The 21,056-nt window shown below is 39.3% G+C and overlaps 1 protein-coding gene across 3 annotated transcripts; it reads right to left on the minus strand.

Annotated features, from left to right (window-relative positions):
- Nucleotides 1-59: 59 nt before the first annotated feature.
- LOC103031711 (suppressor of tumorigenicity 14 protein) lies at nt 60-20,965 on the minus strand. Of its 3 annotated transcripts, none has more exons than XM_022682568.2 (19): nt 20,641-20,965; nt 15,445-15,628; nt 15,085-15,212; nt 10,001-10,068; nt 9,193-9,386; nt 8,976-9,086; nt 8,657-8,876; nt 7,191-7,333; nt 6,999-7,096; nt 6,671-6,780; nt 5,931-6,064; nt 5,499-5,603; nt 4,139-4,249; nt 3,745-3,858; nt 3,471-3,590; nt 2,880-3,063; nt 2,343-2,614; nt 1,898-2,034; nt 60-973 (listed from the first exon to the last, which is right to left on the minus strand). In XM_022682568.2, the coding sequence occupies exons 1-19, from the start codon at nt 20,689-20,691 to the stop codon at nt 806-808; spliced, it is 2,652 nt and encodes an 883-aa protein (XP_022538289.1). In that variant the 5' UTR covers nt 20,692-20,965; the 3' UTR covers nt 60-805. The 3 variants fall into 3 exon arrangements, with proteins under 3 accessions (XP_022538289.1, XP_015461221.2, XP_022538269.1); XM_015605735.3 differs by lacking the exon at nt 20,641-20,965 and adding an exon at nt 18,517-18,823 and having other exon boundaries at nt 3,745-3,855; XM_022682548.2 differs by lacking the exon at nt 20,641-20,965 and adding an exon at nt 18,517-18,822.
- Between the last annotated feature and the right edge of the window lie 91 nt (nt 20,966-21,056).

Here is a 21,056-nt window from a genome sequence, read left to right on the forward strand (position 1 = left end):
AAAAACTACAATACAAAAAATATATGTAACTCACATGGTCACAAAGTACAGAGTCAAAGTAATATAGCACCTCTGTTTAATATAGTTCTATAGTATTTGAGATGTCTAATATAAAGTGTCATCATTTGCTCAGCTTTGACATAAACACCAGGTTGTTGAAGTTACAGAAAATCAGGTGTAATTAAAGCTGACCAGTATCATGAGAAAACATTGCTGTTTCTCACCAATAGGGGGTGCTGTAGGAGGGAGTATCAGGAGCAGTAATAAAATTGGGAAAATTATAGGGTATGTGTGATTTCTTGACACGCAAACAATTTCACAGTGTCTTAATATGGCATTTATAAATGGAAGTGATGCACCAGTGAGGGGTAAATCAATCTAGAAATATAATTTAAGGCATTAATATGAATACATGTGTGCTAAGAGTGACTCAGCAAATGCAAATTACACAAACATTGTAACAGTAACAATTTCATTAAGAGAACTCATTCTACTTTGTATAATCAAGATGCCATTCTTCAAACCGAACATTAATGATCTAAACTAATGGTCCATCATCCGAAGACTAGTAATGCTGGGGGACATTTTGGGTGTCCTGGATAAAACAAAGCCATACTGAAGAGATGAATGAGCTGGATGTGTGGGCAGTGGTTGTACAGATGTGGCCTGGTGGGTTTCTTCATAGAAAGTAGGCGCTGAAGCTCACTGTAGGACTATGCACCATGGGGACTGGTTTTGATGCCCGTGAAAAACAACGGAGTGTGTGCAAATCATGATTTCACGATCCAAGTTGTGTGTGCATGTGTCACACCTGGCCTTTAGTCTGCTGGTGGATCCAGTCTGTGAACTTGATGACCTGTGTGTAAACCCCAGGCCGGTTTTGCCGAGCGCAGCCCTCCCCCCAGCTCACAATGCCGGCTAGGAACCACCTACGCCCTCTCTCCAGACACACTAGGGGTCCTCCAGAGTCTCCCTGCGCAATGAACAAACACACACACATTTAGGTCCAAACAAGCACAATATATCAACAATTGTTCAGACTTAATCTAATAAAAACTTCAAATACAGACAATTGGTCACTCAGTGTCTGCAGGTAAATGCACGCAATTAAAGCTTAGAAGCTTAGAGTCACCTGTCAGCACTGTATTCGCTGCAGGCAGGCATAAACAATCACAAACAAACAGATTTGACATGTCAAACAGATATGCTTAGGTGATGTCTGACTCTGTACTGCTAAAAACAGACAGAAAAAAACACTGGGTGGCTGATTATTAGGAGTATGAAGGAACTACAAACAAACATGACAGTAACTGGGTAAAAAAACTCATACACATCTTGTTATGCTGTTTTTGATAGAAAACTCATATGGTTGCGTTTGCAAACCATTTTTTGTTTCTATATAGATTTATACTATACCCACATAGGAATGAATAGGGTATATATATTTTGGAACCTTTATATGTAACATTGATACAATTACAGTTGTAACACAAAAACAGTCAACCTAGTATGCAACAGCAGCCACTTGATATAACATATCATCCACTTATTGACACCATGGCAACCACCTGGAACCATTTAACAGTCACTTGGCATACCATAAGAACCACTTAGAAACGTCATAGCAAACAGGCAGCAACAGTATAGAACTGGAAATACCTAGAAAATCCACATCAACCATGTAGCAACAGTGTAGCAACTAATTGGAAACCAATACCATAATAACACAATGCAGTGTTTAAAACAGCAATATAAGCACGACTAGAACTCTTCAGAAGGGAACTGTGGCAACTGTGTGATAATTGTGCAGAAATATAAGTTAGATGTTCTTGGCAATAAAAAAACACTAATCTGCAGTACACAATACAACACATTAACACACACAGCACACACTCACTTGACAGGCATCCACTCCTCCCTGTATATTTCCTGCGCAGATCATTCTGGGAGTGACAGCATCATCATACATTTTGTTGCAGGTTTTGTGACTGATGATGCTGACAGTGGCCTCCTGCAGCAGCGTGGCCAGCTCACCTGAAAGCAGAAGCAGACTTCTGTCAACAATATATTTCTCTTTTTCTGACCAGAAGAGGGCAGAGCTGAGACACAGATGGCACATCATTAACACCACTGGAATTTAAGGTAAGGCCATAAAGACAACACTGCTCTACACGTCCTTTTCAAAGGGATTTGGGCCTGTCTTACTAGGCTTGTCAGGATAACAAGTTTTGTTTGGATATTATTGTTATTATTTAAACGTAGGTTGCATCATTTTTATAGCTATAGATGTAAAGCATTAAAGACTGTAATTAGTCGTCAATCAATCTCCAGCTATGGAATACCTTCCTCAGTGAGGACGCCCCAGCCGGTGACGAAGCAGGTGGTGCCGGAGGTGAAGGCGTGAGAGGGTGCAGGCACACACACAGGCTGCACCAGGTCGTTGAAGAAGACGGGGGCGCTGAGCTCTAGCAGAGCGATGTCGTAATCGGAGGTGAATTGATCGTATTGGGCGTGCTGGACAATGCGGCGTATCTGACGGGTGGCTGCAGCATTGCTGGCTGTGTTCATCACCCGCATGCCCAAGAAAGCTCTCCAAGCACGGGCATCCGAATACCTACATGTGATGGAATATGCACACACACACACAAACACACACACACACACATGGTTTTCAAGGCTGGAACTTTTTCACAAACAATTACATTGTAATATTTAGAATCACTTAACACTCATTTTGTTATTTATTTATTTTGAGAAAAAAACTACATAATAAATATTAATACTAGTTGTATATATTTCAAATACTTTTTCCACATTGCAAAGTTTTATTCTCGCTTCTGTGCCTGATTTCATTTTTAAATCACTTAATGGCCTCTTACTTAATAGCATCTGAGTCCTGAAAGCAGTGGGCGGCAGATAGGAGCCAACGGGTGCCGACCAGCGAGGCTCCACACACATGGCCATAGCGTTCCATCTGCAGGCTGACCTGCCACGGCCATGAGCCGGCCTGAGCATCTGTGCCCCCGACAATTTTTGCCCTTTTTCTGGGACGTGTCCCACAGCCTGCTCCAGACACAACAGCACACAGTGTTGACAGTAAAGACATGGAAGACTTTATTCCTACAGCAGCTCAATGTAAAATTACATTTCAGACAGTTTAGACCAGTGATAAAAGCAGTGTGTCAAACAATACCACATTTTTGTCATTGTGTGACGGCAAAACATCAGAAAAAGGCAGAAATATCGGTCGACTATTCTATTCGTATTTATATATCATTCTATTAGCATTTCATATACTTCTTATTACTTTTAAGGCTTTAAAATAAATTAACACCACCATTGTGAACCACTGTGAATGTGTTTTAGTTCTACAAAACCACAACAGAAATAATGTACTTCCTTCTCAACCCTTGATGTGAGTGAACATGCAGCACTGTGTGTGTATTAGACTCAATTTGCAGGACACTCACCGCATCGCATCTCATCCGAGCCGTCTTTGCAGTCTTTGATGCCATCACACTCCGGGTTCACTTTATTAACACACTTGCCATTTGCACATTTGTAGGAAGTGGGTGAGCACCCTTTATGAACTGCACATATGAAACAAACATGAGATCATTGAATATTGAGCTACTTGTTCAATGTTGTGACATGGGACAGGTATTTTATAATCCACTGTTTATCATAAACCATGTAATAGAATACTAATATGCTGGGCTTCTGCACTATTAGTTCTGTACTCACATGCTCTTGTGCAGTTGAGCTCGTCACTGCGGTCCTTGCAGTCTATGATTCCATCACACATGGCAGATTTGGGCAAGCATATTTTATTTGGGCACATGTGGTGACATTTACCTGCTTAAAGGTGAACAGACTGTAAACAGAGGATGGACATAAACATGCAACGTGTAAAAGAGTACACACTCAGGCCCATGACAGGCCAGTCTTACCACATCCATCTGCCACGCAGCTGCAGCAGTGTAACGAGAACATTTATACAGTTCAGCAGAGACTGGGCTCATGTTAAGTGTCTAAGGGCCTAAATAACTGCTTTTACTGCTTATAGAAGTATTGGCCCTCGGTGTTACCTAAATTACACCCATGCCTTGTATAGTAGTAGGAAAATTCAGATGCATACCACAGTTAGATTCCTCGCTGCTGTCTCCACAAGCAATCTGCAGATTACACTGGCTCCCATGTGGCCTGCACTGTCCACTCCCACAGTACACCTCTCCTGGTTTGCATATAGCTACAGAGGAACACAAAGAGTTATAATAATACAAGGCAATTAATGATCATCTCTGACCTCAAAATAATATGTTTATAGTGTGGTTCTTTAGGAAGTTATGAGGTGCATAATAATGACACTCAACTGTGACTGAAGCTATTAAAGCATTATTAGAATATAGACTGTGGCTGATATTATATATTTCATTGTTAATAAAGACACCTATAATAAAGAAACCTACTGACTTTTGTAAGGTAATTTTGTAGGGTCAACCAATAAAAAATAGGCTTCACCGTACAATAATATCCTTCACAAAATATAGACAAAATTCCAAAACACTGAAAATATGATGCTTTATCAGAATGCTGTGTCAAAAATGCATAAATATGTGCATTTTTTAACCAGACTCAGATTTTCATTAGCCATGTGTATGTCAAGGTTAGTGGAAATCCCAAGTGCTTTTTGCTTTTACCCAGTCATAAACACATTACAGTTGTGGGTCACAATATAGCAATATTTACTTAAATATGCCTGCTGTATGAAATCCTATGGTTATGCTAATTTCTGCTAGCATCTGTACTTTCAATGTTATGTAAAACTAGCTGTAGTGTACAGTCATATCTAGTATTTACTTCAGCTGGCATACTGAAGCATTTGTAGTTTGTAACAGGCATTCCCTACTTGACTGCACAGTCAGTTTTTTAGTAAATCCCACCTAAATATTGGAGTTGATAGTTGTTAGCTTACTGCCAAGTGGCTTATCCTATGCTAGATAAACAAACATTTTTACTTCATATTCACAGTTTATAACTGAATCATTAAATGTTTAAACAAGCATTAATTAGATGCAATACAATATGTATATGTACAATAAAATAATATGTGCACAAAAGTTCACTCAAAACCCCACCCACAAGAAAGTAAAATTAGCCCAGAATTTGTTTTGTGTTTAAACATCTGAAGAAAAAGATAGCAAAAAGCTACCCAGCACCAAAATCAATAAGAGGCATAATTGAAACGCCTGGCAACCCTACTCACTGTAATAAACTGAGGGACACGTATACATCCCACAAGTTAATTATAATAAGCGATTATAATAATCACGGCAGTCCTACTACAGACTTTATATAGACTCAGTTTAAGTGCAACTTCAATTGTTCACTTGTTTATAACATCAAAACCTGATGTAATTGAATCTCCTTCTTCAGACTGGTACGTCAATGCATTTTTTACACTCCTACTACAAAGAAGACAGTGAGGGCGCACTTACAGCACTTCGCCTCGTCCCGGCCGTCTGCACAGTCCTTCTCTCCATCACACACTTTCCTCAGAGGAATACAGCGCCCGTCTCCACAACGGAACTGTCTCGGACACGCTGCGGCGCAAACACACACACACGCACACACACACTCAGTCTACTGACACTAAATTACATGCTCTGGTAGTCCGCTAAAAGATTGTAACTTTACACTTGACCTTTAACGGCCCAGAAACGTTACAAAGCGTCCGGCCCAAGACAAACAGCAAACAGCATCCAAAAAGCGATGCACAAAAGAGATGTGGGACAAAGACACTTGACCAAGACAAAAGCCCAGGCACAGTGACTTCACCAAAAACAAAGCCACTTATCAACATAAGGCCCAAACATTGTCATACATTCAGCAGCAGACAGTGGGAGGACACAAAAAGACAGTGTGCTCACTGCTCTCCGGGGAAAATGCCCTGTAGACCAGGTAAAATCCCTTGTGAGTTAAGGACTCGTCCGAGTGAAAGTGTAGTAAAACGGGAGATGGGTAGATCCTCTTCCTGCTGCTGTCCCCAATCGGATTACACAGCCTGAACACAAGGAGAAACACAAAAGCAGACAGGCATGAAGACGTCAGCCTACACACAGATGTCGCAAATGTTAATGCCAATACATTGTATTGTAAATCATGTATTTTTCGTGTACAGCTGGCATTTTTTACATTAAGCTGAGAAAACAAAACTGTAGAACTTTTTACAACTTTTAACATGTAAAATGAAGAAGAAACGCTAAAGCAAAGCTGTGGCTTGAACATATTAAGGCCTTTGTAGAGAAAGGTCAGGTGTGTTTTGATTCTGATCTCTTTCACTGAAGCCTGTGTTTAGACACGTCTCAGGTGGGTCTGATCTGCTCATCAGGGGCTTTTACACCAACCTGAGGAGCTCATACAACTTGAGTGCATGTTGTCCTTAAAGAAGAAGGGGATACATTAAAAAACGTACAATAAAGTTACAACTTTCAATTGTGGTCCTACACGTTAGGACTCCACTGAACACAGCTTTCATATTGTTCATAGTTCATTGATACTGGAATTATATTGCACCTACAAAATTAATATTAATAAATATTTTTTGAAAAAAACATTTTGCCCATATCGCCCAGCACTACTACCAAGACTGTAAGCAGTGGACACTCACTTGAGGCCACCGATTTCCAACCAGTCTTTCTCGCAGCTGCTGGAGGTTGGTGAATCCTGAATGTCCAGCATCACAATGGTTATGGAGAGTAGGTAACCCGGCAACGGAGCCTGAAAGAAAAACCAGAATCAGCCGGCTTCAAAGGATGCACGAACACAAAGCAGCGGCCTGCCCCCTCAGCCACCGCCTCAAAGAGGAAGCATCACCCGCCTCCCCACCACCACCACCTGTCCTGTCCTGTCCTGTATGTGAATACGCTTCACAGACCACGTGTGCTAAAGCTTAGGAGAAGAGTCAGGACGAGGAAAAGCCCCTGGCCTCAGCTCACCCTGATCTTCCAGTTGCAGTCCACGTTGGGAGGGTAGTAGGCAGGATAGTAAGGGGACACCACAGAGCCATTCCAAGCAGAGAGGAAGCCTCCACATTCTGGAGAGGCAGAAAGACAAGCACAGAGATACAGAAAGTGAGCATGCCGTTAGATATTTTCTTCAAACTTGCCCAACACTAGGTTAACACGCACCAGCTTTTGGTATAGCCTGGAAATAGGCCTTAAAGATGGCTCCCTGTCTTTGTCGACTGAAGGAAAAAGTAACCAGCATGACATTTCCAGATGATGTTAGCTTCATAACAGGAGAAGACCCAGACACTGGCATGCCACACCACCTGCAAACACGCATACATTCTTTTAGATCCAGCTATAAAGCACAAAAAGGAGATTTTTGTTGCATTAAACTTGTATCTTTCATATGCTCGTGTTAGTTACACGGTCAGCCGCACAGTCTTTTTGTTGCACAGAAGAAGAATTAGCCAAAACAAAGAAAAATAAAGACCATTTTCCTGGCTGTTACTATCCTCATGCCACCTCTGCCACTGTCACATTTTCACATTTAACAAATGCATGACCTTTCTTAAAGACTTAAAAAGCAGTGGATCAAAACAGGACAGTTTTACCTCAAGTGTCCTACTGTTATGTCCTACTGTTATCTCTTCTTTCATTACCTTAGAAATTTAGTTCAGGGTGGTCTGATTGCTTCTTTGATCTATCATTGCAGATAGAATGTCTGGACTGTTTTAATGGACCGCATCCAAGACGGCATAATTACTGTCAACTAAAACCAGTGCAGACCAAGAAGCGTAGAAAATGCTGTTCCAAGTGACTACACAGCTGCAGCATCTAAGCCATTTTCAAATCATTTATACACAATACTCGGAAAAGGTTTATACAAAGTTCTTCAGCACAAAGGTTCTTTTAAGAAGTATGAATATTTAAACTGCTCTTTGCTAGTTAAATTATTTTCTTACTACTTTTCTTATCAAATGTGAAACCTTGCAAAATTGATATTGTAATTATTATTGTGTAATAATCTATAAATAACAACGTTATACAATAAATTACAATAGGAAATTGCACAAAGAAGAAAACACAATAAGTTACATATTTTCTGCTCCCTGGTGGATTATCTGTGCACTGCAAGCATGTGGTTTTCCGTTCATCTGAACTGGTCACAAGGTCCAATATAGAAAATCTTCTTTTTTAGCTTTAAAGGGTTAATAGCACCTCAAAAATATTCCACTATTATTACAAGTCAAATAACCTTTTAGTTCTATGGAGAACACTTATTGCTAACAATGTAGCAAAAAAGACAAGTAGGCATTCCTAACCTTTATGCATGTAATAAAAAATGTAGCTATAATGGACCATTTCCTTTATTATTTCATTTTAAAAATGTGGATATAATGAAAAGGACACTTAGTATCTTTCAAAATGTGACAAATATACAATTATACAATAATTATAAGAAATCACACATGTCCATAATGAATATATGCAAACTTCTGACTACACCTGTGTACTGCCGATGTCAGTAACAATGAAATAAAATGTAGAAAATGTAGATTCACCCGGATCAGCACCACAGAACACATTTATTGTGTTTACAAATGCATTTTTTATGTGATTTAAACAAAATTAATTAATATCCATACCTGGCGATGATCTTATTCTGAAGAGGCAGTAGAAAGTCATATGCAGAAAGTTTATTGGCTGAACAGCTCCCAGGCGTCGCTCCTTGTAGAGTGACCACATCCAGTCGTACTACGTGACCAGAGGGCACTCTGAGTCTCCACTGGTAATAGGGCTTCTTTGGGCTCACCAGGCTGAGTGTGCGATTGTTTCCATACTTGGCATAGAGGTCAAAAGACATGGCTGCAGGCCATAAGAAGATAAAGAGCAAAGTAGAAAAAAGTAATATCACCACAATTAGAATTGATTTATTATTTTGTAGAAAAGTTCTGATAATATTACCCTGAAGACCAAGCTGCCACTTTCCACTCTGCAAAGAGTTTGGATTCTTAATCTTCTCCGCCTTGTCGTCTGATTCATCATCATCATCGTCATTGTCCTCTAAGTTCAACCCTGCAAGTGACAAGTTGCACATTAACACTAGTCCATCTAAAGCCCATCTGTAAACATGTTAACAGCGGTCCACTGAACTGTGGTCCATGTATATCAGAAAGCTTACCTAGCAGCCTCAGTGTGTCTTCATCTTTCTCCATGTAGTACTGCTCCTCCAGGCGGCTGTGCAGGACCTTGTTGGAGCCAGGCAGGCGGCGCTGCATCCACGAATGCTTCACACTCTGGAGTTGCTCTGCCTCAGCAGCCGATGGAGCAGAGAACTTGCTCCAGAAGTACACGTTCAGTCCATTCACTCCTTCACTGTCAGCATGGAGACACAACATTCATACTGGCTGCAGAGGTTAGAGATGTTTAGATATAAAGAGATAATGAGATAGCATCCAACTATTTCAAATTGACCCTTTTCATTATATATAAAACGTTACATATAGATTTGTTTAAGATCTACTTAAACTGTCTAAACTTACATAGCTACAGAACTCTTTTTTACACTGTGGTCTGCGATTAGGTGTTCTTTTAGTTTGAGGCACTGCATATAGACTTACATAATTAATGCAAAATAGCATTTTTTTATTTACATTTTTCTTTCATTTAGATCAAACTGAAAGTGTGCCAACGCACACCCTACTCTCTTTGTGCATTCTCCTTCTAAACACATTTTACAAAATTGTATTTTGAAGCAATTTTCCATTAGTTTATTTCAGTATCAGTGGGGTGTAGACTGTTATTAGCAAAAAACAAATATTGGAAATATATAGCATATTATGCCATCTCTAAGACTATACAACATACCCCTACATTCTACAAACACTGTGCACAATTTTAAAAGCACTAATGTAACTACACAACTACCATGTAAGTTAAAAATAGTGAATACCAAATTGTTAAATGTATAAAGTCAGAAGAATTCTCACCTAAAGGCAACGATTTCTGAGCGCCGGTAATATGGGCTCCAAGGCGTAGACTCGTACAACTCTGAGAACTTAAAAAAAAACAAGACAAGAAATTGTTCCACCACCCATAACACAAGAAAGAGAAAGAAAAACATAAAACTATAAAATAAACAATCCAGATAAACAACAACAGCATGCTTAATTTTTAACAGAGCAATATGAGCTGCCTTGTATGTTAAGATATTTGTAATGATTTGAAGAAAGCTGCTGGCAATGAATAAGACTTGTGTAAAACATTATATTACATTAGTAACGAATCCCACACCAGCTGGATTAAAAAAAAGTAAATTGTTAATTTATGCTAAATGGCTGCTAAAAGAATGACTAAAATTAGCTGTAATATAAACTAAGTTATAACGACAACACTAAGAATAATATTTTATCTTAAATCAACCAATTCTATATCAATAAATTTCTACAATTAATAAAAGAATTGGGAGGACATTTTACTACATGAATATCCAGGCTATTTTATCTCTTATGTCACATGGTGAAATGGGCTGAGAGCTGTTTTTAGGTGTATATTTACAAGGGTGACAATATAAATGTAAATATAAATATACATTTAGCAACATTAGCCTAGCATCACCTGTTGCAACATGTCTTGACAAATCAACTGTATCTGGGTTCACTGATAAATAATTCTAATTTTAATTTTTAAGGAAACATTCCTTTAAAGTATTGATTTAGTCTGGAATGCCCCTTTTGGATGTACTGTTTATGTGTTTTCTTTAACATCCACTGCATCATGTACAAATATATTTGGCACATTTTAGTATATGTCCAGTTTACATTTTTACAATATGTCAGAGTTTCATGTTCCTGTGGAGAATGTTTTTCCTATTCATCCTTATGGTGGTTTTGCTGAGCAACTAAATTCCAGGATAAGACTCAGTGTTTCATGTGTGTTTCTCAGGACACTTGACACTTTTGCACAGTGATGTACATTTGGAGGTAGAGCATCACCCTGACATCAGAGCTGCACGAGCAGTGACGTCACTAGACAAGGTGTGACATCAGTAGCCCCGGCTGGACCTGCAGCCATGACACAAAAGGCCCTGTTCTTCTGCGATTGGCTTTGAGCAACAGGAGCCGCGACCAACAAGAGCTTCATTGTGCGAGCCTCAGTGTCACTGTGAAGCGCAGGGTGGCGGGGGCGGGCAGCGGGTTCAGGCTTACCTTTAATAAGCAGGGGCACACTCTCACACACAACCACACACACCTCCCCATTCACTCATATCAAAACCATTACTGCTATAACAAGAAACTCATTTGAGCCAATTAGGACGTCGTGCTTCGGTGGAATGTCGTCTTGGCTGGCTGCCTCACCTGGGACAACCCACTAACCGCTGGGCTATTCTCCTTCCACTCGCATATAGTGACCCTCTTTAGTTCCCCAACCTCAATTTCTCTCTCTCTCTCTTTCCCTCTCCATTCATTCACTCTTTCTACTTATCTCTTTCTGATCTCTCTTTCTCACACTTGCTATCTTTTCAATCTCTATCTCTCTCACTTGCTCTCAGACACACTTTCTATCTCTCTCAACCTCTTCCTTGCTGTTCATTCATTAAGGCTCTCATGTATTTTTTTCGCCAAGTTCTCTTACTCTTTCACATTAACATTCTCTTTTCACACATTCTTTTTCCTTCTTTCAACATTCTTTCTATATAATTTTTTAGGTATACTTTCTTTCTCTCTTTCTCACTTTTCTTCTCCTTCTCATCCTCTTTCTCTCTCTCTTTCCCCCATAATCTTTAATTTTCATTAACCACTCTCTCTTTTTTAATTTCTCAGATTTTCTTTTCTGCAATCTCTCTCTCTCTCTACATTTTTTCCTCATTCCTTTTTTGTTTTTCAGACTTCTGCTCTTCCTTTCTCAACTCTCTTTTCTCACTTTTCACTCTGCCAGACTCTTTCTCTTTCCCTTCCTGTTCATTTTAGCTCTTTCTTTCTATTTCTGTCTGTCTGTAATCTCTCTCACACATTCTCCTATGCTGTCCATTCAACTTCTCTCTTCCCCTCTCCCTCTCCCTCTCTCTCCCTCTCTCTCTCTCACTCACTGGCCTTCTCTCTGTCCCTGGATCTACCTCTCTCCTCGAGCTGAGGTCCTCTCAGCGCTCAGGTACAGAGCGTCTGATTGTGTGAGGAAGCGCACAGACAATGTTTTTATTGAGGCTTTGCTCTTCCTCTCACTCGCCCGCCTCGGCCGCTGTGCCTCTCACAAACACCGTTCTTGTCCTCGGCTCTGAAAGCCCGTGGGCCCTGGGGACTCGCTCTCACCATGCTGACGGGCTCCGGTTACAGCCCGCTTTACATTCAACAGGGCCACGGAGCGGCCGAGAGCGCCCAGACCCCGCCCACAGCCCTGCTTTACATCCAAAAAAGAGGGATGGCCAGAGGGTCACAGGACCCCCAGATATGGGTGACTTTTGCATCCGAAAGTGCCAAGGGCAAGCATTCGTCCGAGAGTGATCTCTGGGGGGCAAGCACATTCCAAAGAGACCACGGCCAAACTGAACAACACATAGACACACCTGTCCATACAATTAGTAGTCCTGCTCATCCAATCACCGGCCCAGCAAAAATGCATATTCTCACTAACAGTATTGCGTAACACCTTTGTAAAGGACAGCATTTAAAATATCACCTATATAAGCTGTTATAGACCGCTCACATAAACATTTATAAACATTTATAAACTTATGAATGAATAGTTCATTATAATTACTGAACAATAAGCCTTTGCTTATAAAGCAAAGCTGTCCCCTATTCTTTCTCAGTGTTACTGTGAGGATTTGATTGCATTCAGCCAGGAGAGCAGTAGTAAGGTCAGGTAGTGATATTGGGTGATCCGTTCTGGATCACAAACACTGCTTCTACTCAGCCCAGCCAGAGGTTTTGGATGGAACTCCATTACTCCCAATGCCCCAATGCCAGAGTGCTTTATACCCCTCTGGCTGCTGTTTAGCTTGGCACAAGATCTACAGAGAGTACACCTGTGTCAGCAATGGTTATAATATAAGCTCAATTAACTGATAGTAAGGGTGTCTGGATAGAGTTAGGGTTTTTTTCTTTGATGTAGATTCACCCCAGACGTGGACTACAATTAGTCCAAATGAGCTAAATCCACTAATTAAATGTCTAGATACTTGTGCCTTTATCATCGTTGCTGTGAGGCTTTAATTGCAGTTAGAGGTAGAGTTAGTGAGGTTAGGAATTTGGATGATCACCACTCCACCTCATTAGGCCTGCAACTAATGATTATTTTAGTGGTCAACTAATTTGTCTAATATTTGTCCAATTAGTTAACGATTATTTTTGTCATGCCCTCCATCTCTGCTTTCTATGGATATAGCTCATGTTCCTAGCTTTCTTTATAATATCAAAATGACAGAAAAAGTTAACATTTAAGAAGACATTTAAATGTGAAATGTTCTGACACTCAGTGAGACAATATTGTTTGTTGTGTCTGTCGTTTGTGGGGAACAAACTGAATAACAAATTGGAGTCAACGCTGTTTTTCTTTTAGATTTGATCATTTCAGCCCTACACCTCATCCCTAACGCTCCAACCCATCCCATAATTCCAGAGAACACAGTTCATCTGCTCCACAACTCAATGCTGTGGGATTTATGCCCCTCTAGGGCACACCTGACATTAAACATGGTGCAAAATCATTCATTATTGTCTGCTCCAGAGAGTCTACAGGGACTAGACAAGCTGTGTTTAAGCAATGCTTCCAACTTAAATGGTCTCCTTTAGAGGGATTGTCCACCAACACTCAGTCCACAAATGTCCACCTTTTCAGCTTACTGTAGTGTAGCACTGCCACTAATGTTACAACAGATTTATAGAAGGGGATCTAAATCTAAGCCTGTGGCCACCATAACCAATGAAAAATGTCAGTACATCATTATGATTTTTTTAAGTAGCATCAGGTGTTAAAAATATATATATGCATATTTTGTGCACTTTTCATTCTGTAGATTTGTCACATCATACACAGGTAAGACATACATGGTCTCTATCAATTTCTAACAGATACAGTTAATTTAACACTGGCACATCTGATGTGTACTGAAGTCAAGAAAGGCTCTCTCAAGATTATTCAAATACACACTATAAGGCCCTGTATGAAAACATATGTCCATAACATAATTACTGAACCACTTGAGAACACCATAGTTCCCATACCAGGTGGAGAGTGTCCTGACATGCAGCATAAAGCTCTTTAAAGTGTGCACAAGTCTGTATTTCACCGAAGTTCTCTAATGTCTGAGAAAATCTAGAAGGATCATAAAGAACATAAACACCAGAACCATCAGGCTCCGAGACAGTTTGTTTCCTCAAGCTGTCAGGCTACTGAACAGCCAGTAGTACAGTGTTCTGTCCAACCCACCTAGGTCACCTCACCTAAGATTCCATCCTGTGTGAGTTTACTTAATTTATAATGTAAAAAAGCTTTTAGCTAACTTACAAGAAAATAAGAACAGGGTAAAACTGTCCCACCAGCAGCTGTAGCACAAACTTTAGTCACAAAAAAACTCTCTAAACACCACCATTCTTGTCACCCTACACCCACTTCATATTTTTAAAGATTAGTGAGGTAATAAATGGTTCCTGAAATAATGACTCATTGTTCCATTTAAAATATCTATTATACATTCGTACTTATTACACAGCAGAACACCAGGAGTGCCCCTTTGCCAATTTGGACTAATATATTTTGTTGCCAAATATTTGTTGCATCCTTATTGACTAGACACAGAAGCTAAAAAGCCAAAGCAGTACTACAATAAAGCACTAGAAGTAACACCTGTTGTATTTTCCAGCACTACTGCTCTAACCACCAAAATGTGCCTAGTGACACCTCTGAGCCCCAACTAGTTACAAATGTCACAAAATGATTTAAATATTAAAGGCATAGGTACAATAAGCTTGTCTAGTTTAAAAATACAAACAAAGTGTAGGCTATAGCCTTTTAATATTACTGGATCCAATAATGACAGCAGTGTCTATGTACATGTGGACATGCTTATGCTTACGTAGTGGGTGAGTGCCTGAGACTGGATGTGGAACTGTACAGAGGAAGAGTCAGCCAGCTCCGGGGTGAAGCTGAGGTTGGAAAACTCCATGCTTCCTCCCAGGAAGAACACAGAGGGAGACGGAGGGGCTGCAGAGAGAAAGCCATTAAAGCAGACACACTTAGCTTATCATTTCTGACAGACTGATAATTTCATGCCTGTTTGCACTGTTACCCCCCAATAAACCCACATTTTCACAACTGCATCCTAACCAGCCTCTCCTGCACTATAAAAGATTGGTATGTTCTTTTTGGAAGGCAGCAGAGGAGCATACCTGATCATAATCTCCACATTCCTCCACAGCAGAGGGGCTTAACTTACATGCAAAGAAGTGGAGAGCCAGTGCGACGGCAGCGGAAAGGGGGATAAGGGGGGCAGCGGCCAGTGCCCACCTCCTCCATGCCCTCAAAGTGGTTCTCTCGTCGCCTGGCTTCTTGATGTCTGTCTCAGGCTGAGTGTCGCTGGAAGGGGGGCTTGATGGCTGGAAGGGGTCCTTTACACCGTCCTGTCAGAGACAAGTTAGAGCACTGAGCATCATCTCAATATTGAATACGGAGCATATGAGTAAACCAAAAGCAAAACATTGAAACATTTTTCCATATGAATTAAATATATTCAGCTTACATAGTTTTGGTGGTAGCTGTGTCTTTTGTACTTTATTGTATTGTATTTTATTTATGTCAGTGTTTCTCAAGCCTAATCCAGAGACACCCTGCTCTGCACACTCTGATTTCTCTCCTACCATTATGCCATATATTTAATCTAATCGATTAATTAAGGTTGGAAGGGGTGCGTCACACCATGTAATCCATAAAACTGTGCAGGCCAGGACCAGGACTGGGAAACATCGTATTTATGTGGTGATCATGTGCACTTGATGTAAATATTAAATTTAACTGAATGCATTCCCTTTTTCAATGCAAGACACATAAGTAGTATATACAATGAACCCAACTAATGTATCAGCTTTTACACCTCCATTATCTCTTGATTGCGTTCAGTTTTAACACAACATTTGATGTAAATACATTGGTTACATCACATATTGACCATTGCAATGCAATCCTTACAGGAATTCCCAGTAAATTAATTTAACGATTATAACACGTACCAAAATGACTGAGCATGTTATCTCTTGATGATTTAGTTACATTTCCTCCCCACGCGTCACAATGGTTTACATTTAAAATATTACTACTTACATTTAAAGCCCTTTATAAGCTCTTTCCTTTACCTACCTTACAGATCTTCCTCAGATATTTACTTCTACAGATATATAAGCTATTTGCTTTTCATCAGAAGGGTTTCTGGCACTATCAGCCAATAATCTTTTAGTACAGACTATGCTGTACTAAATTCCTAATTCCTAAGTCAAAACTACTCTTTAAATTGGCTTTTTACAATATAATGTTTTAAATTTGGAAATTATATTGATATCTTATCTTCCCTTCGCTTTTAATAATGATCTGATTTGTCTTTGTTTGTTTTCAAAGATCTCTGGACTCTATAAGCAAAGCAACCTTGAGAATCAACAAATAAAATTTATCAAAAAGTTTTTGTGTAAAAAGGTGCATTTAAAGCGCTTTTCCAATGTATAAATATCTACACTGCTCCATTGGACTGTCCTCATTTAAGTTTTTTTGCCTTTCCATTAAGCAAATTTGATATCAGGGATATATATATATATATTTTATTCGCTCCAAGCTTTCAAGCAAGCAGAGTAGGGACTTAAATGTTAAGTGTAGAGCACTGACTGGACAATGAGAATTGTCACTCTTGGTGAAGCAGAAACTTTGTTGCTGGTCTGAAGACGGTAGTGACGATGTTTTACAACTTCACTAGATATAGACTGTGCATGTGGTGTGCAGTGTAAAAGAATCATCACCCAATTAAATATGTTATTTACGACATAATAGATCCAACATTTTTATTATTCAAAATGACAAAAAAGATTACACCTGATTGCACAGTATTTTAAGTAGAATAGGAGCATCCTAAAAAAGTGTTCTTGTATTTGTGCAAATTATTTTTATTTTTTAATTTTTGTTTTATAATTTTACAATCACTTGCATGTTCCCACATTGATGTTGTATGTTTAAAAAATACCTTTGAGACCAAAACTTCATTTTAAAATCATCATAAAACAAGGTATTAGAATATAATATTCCAAAATATATTGTGTATTACCCTGTAACTTTTAGATACAACATCTGGTTGCATCCACACCACTGTGCGAATCATTACGAAATTCTGCAGTTTATCCAGTGCGCTGCTTAATTCACATCACATCTCTCTTGATACCTTTGCTTATATTTGAACCCTTATGCAGGAGTTTTAAAAACTTAGTGAAGTTCCACTTCAACATATACACTGCTGCAGTGTATTGTTTAACACATTCTTGTAAAAGTGAGCAGTGCTGTCAATGCAGTCTACAGAGACACATCAATTTCTGCTATCTGCTAAATTGCTTTTTATAGGTATATGTTTGAGTAAAATGAACATTGTTGTCTTAGTCTATAAACTACGGACAACATTTCTCCCAAATTCCAAATAAAAATATTGTAATTTAGAGCATTTATTTGCAGAAAATGAGAAATGGCTGAAATAACAAAAAAAGATGCAGAGCTTTCAGACCTAATAATGCAAAGAAAACAAGTTCATATTCATAGATTTCAGAAATCAATATTTGGTGGAATAACCCTCCTTTTTAATCACAGTTTTCATGCATCTTGGCATGTTCTCCTCCACCAGTCTTACACACTGCTTTTGGATAAATTTATGCCACTCCTGGTGCAAAAATTCAAGCAGTTCAGCTTGGTTTGATGCTTGTGATCATCCATCTTCCTCTCGATTATATTCCAGAGGATTTCAATTTGGTCAAATCAAAGAAACTCATCATTTTTAAGTGGTCTCTTTTTTCAGAGCTGTATATAACTCCGCTCTGGTTTCTGTGCCCACCTTCATCACTTCGGAGCAAATTTAACTGGGACGGCATTCAGATATCCAGGTGGGATTTCCCTGTGGAGTTGTACAAAGAGTGAGCGGAGGGTCTGCTTTCCCACTGCCCTTTTCAGGGGGGTCACAGCTCCATCATTCTGCACTTTGACAGAGACTTTCAAGACTGTTTAACCACCCAGAGAGACTGGCCATTACCCATGAGCAAGCCCTGCTCCTGACTAAGACCACTGAGAGACTGTTATTCAGCACTGTTCCTGAAATAAAGGTCACATAAGCATCACCCACAGGCCGGAGATCAGGACTGTGAGATCTGTGCAGTTTAGAGTTATTCCAGCAGATTCACTGAACCCCTACTAATCTCCAGCATTTCTGACCACCAGCTTTGACCCCCTCCACCTGCTGTACCCCGCCTGGACGGGGGAAAGTCGCTCTTACCTGTGCAGGTGAGGCTGCAGGTGTGCAGAGTCCGGTGCCGGATACGCTGTAAACCTCGCAGCTCCTGTTTTTGGGGAAAGTCCTCATGGCCTGATCGTCGAAACCTGTCCGCTAGCCCCCGCGTGCTAACCGAGCTGAGCGGCTCCCTCCGTTTCCCTCCCCGCGTGGAGCGACGAACGACCCGTGAACGACTCGCTTCTTTTGAATGTATCGGCTCCATTACACGAATCACCTGAACCGATTCACGAGTCCCTGCTAAATCGAGTCGAGCATCGTGTTGTCTGATTCATTCTGTGCAAAATAAATATTTGAGTAATAAATTGCTTATACAACTTAAAACCCCTTTAATGAGCATAAAATACAGCACTGGAAAAAATAAGAGAGCACTGTAGTTTCTGAATTAGTTTCTCTGATTTTGCTATTCATAGGTATACGTTTAAGTAAAATGAACATTGATGTTTTATTCTATAAACTAATGACAACATTACTTCCAAATTTCAAGTTCATATTCATAACGTTTTAAGAGTTCAGAAATCAATATTTGGTGGAATAATCCTGTTTTTAATCACAGTTTTCAAGCATCTTGGCATGTTCTCCTCCACCAATATTACACACTGCTTTTGAATAACTTCAAGCAGTTCAGCTTGGTTTGATGGCTTGTGATCATCCATCTCCCTAATTGATTATATTATTGATTTTTTTTAAATTTAGTAAAATCGAAGAAACTCATCATTTTAAGTGGTCTCTTATTTTCATCCAGGGCTGTACAAACATGCAATTAATATAAGAGCAAAATGAGAGATAAAAACTAATTATATTTAGTCTCAAAGTTAAATGCAAAATTGATTGATAATATAAAAACTGAACACTGATTAAATTAGGGCATTTGAGAGCATCTTATTTAATTGTTTTGTTGTTTTAAAACAAATAATGTATTCTTTGAGCCAATTAATCATTATAACATTCAATTCATTGAACTCTTTCAGAAATATTACTATTTCAGAAAAATATGTACAATTCAGCCACTCAGCTGAATTCATCAATGTATAATAACATTTTTTTCTCAAATATTTGTATTGGAAAAATAATAAAATAGTTAAAATAATCAGAAAAACACTGACAAGAATGTAGAAGAAAATAATAAAAACAGAGTACTGCTGATGTTCCCACTCAGAACATTACAACCAACACATATTACTGGTGATTTATGTAACATGAAAGGCATAACAAAAACAAGCACACATACAATTGGATAGCACCTCTACATTTGTGAAATAGAAAAGGTGGTGCCATTTGTGAAAAAAATCAAAATTTTGCTAAAATTAACATTTATTTACATTTTACATTTGCCAACTTTCCCCCATGTTTCAATGCTAGTTTCAACAATATATTGTATGTTAAAGTTAGACATTAGATATCATGAGCCCTCAGAGGAGTTATGGAATGAGTAAACACAAGTGTCAAATTCAGTGCAAAAACAATGCTAAACATTTCAAAACCATTGAGATTTGGCTTGTGAAGCAGCTTATTATATAGCGATAAAAGCTAATAACAAAGATATAAGCTTACAACTAGAAGACTCGGCTATTCACTCATTAAATCACAAATCTGCATTGCCAGCATTGAGTTGATGAGGAGTGGAACTGTATTCTCTGGAATGATGGTGCTTCATCCAGTATTTCTGGGATGAATTAAGGAACTAGGGAATTAAGGAACTATGAGGTTGGGTGGTGCAATGCTCCAAAATTTAGCAGAAAGCCTTACCTAGACAATAGATACAGTTACTTAATCAACTCTTTTTTGTTGTCCCTGATTTTAGAAGAAACAATGAGCAGGTGTCCTAATTTTTCTACAAAAATTTACTTTACTGATATACAATTTAAAAGGATCATATAAAACAACAGAATGTAACATATTATGAACCTATTTGATTTATGCATACAGTGTTTAACAGCGTTGTCTCCTTCAATTTACATGTTGTGACATGTTGTCTGCTCCAACTGCAATTGTGTGTTAAAGTAGCCTAGTTAAACTCATTCAGTATATCAAACGGCTATATATGGAAGAGATAATAGAAAATAAAATTGGGTTGGCTTTACAGTCATAAACATTGTGTCCCCCTACCTCCTTAAATGAGAATTCCGGTGTAAAATGGACTTTCTTTGTCAAGTCCATATCGTGTAGCAGCTGGCGCCAGGAGTAATGGCAGCGCTCGGAGCTGAAGCTAGCATTATAGGATGTAAACCAGGGGTGTCCAAACTACGGCCCGCGTGCCATTTGCGGCCCGTTTCCTTTTTTGGAGCGGCCCGCGAGGTATTTTAGAAATATAATGAGAGTTGGCCCGCTGTTAAGCAGGTTTTTATAATGTGAGATTCAAAGTTTGAACGCTAGGTGTCAGAAACGGGCCAAAGAATCGGAGAGGGTGCGCATTTCTAGCGCAGAAAAATGGGCCAAAGACTCTAAAAGCGGAGAGGGTGCGCATTTCTAGCGCAGAAAAACGGGCCATAGACTCTAAAAGTTGCCATAATTAAGAAGTTTTA

The sequence above is a fragment of the Astyanax mexicanus genome, chromosome 1, assembly GCF_023375975.1.
Source record: "Astyanax mexicanus isolate ESR-SI-001 chromosome 1, AstMex3_surface, whole genome shotgun sequence".
NCBI classification, from domain to species: Eukaryota; Metazoa; Chordata; class Actinopteri; order Characiformes; family Acestrorhamphidae; genus Astyanax; species Astyanax mexicanus.

Excerpts from the sequence above, each read along its gene's own strand:
- LOC103031711 (XM_022682548.2), bottom strand. The coding sequence starts at position 18,603 with ATGAGGACTTTCCCCAAAAACAGGAGCTGCGAGGTTTACAGCGTATCC. Across the intron at positions 3,591-3,744 it reads GCTCAACTGCACAAGAGCAT|TTCATAAAGGGTGCTCACCC; the intron begins GTGAGTACAGAA and ends TCATATGTGCAG. Across the intron at positions 2,035-2,342 it reads GGGCGTCCTCACTGAGGAAG|GTGAGCTGGCCACGCTGCTG; the intron begins GTATTCCATAGC and ends TTCTGCTTTCAG.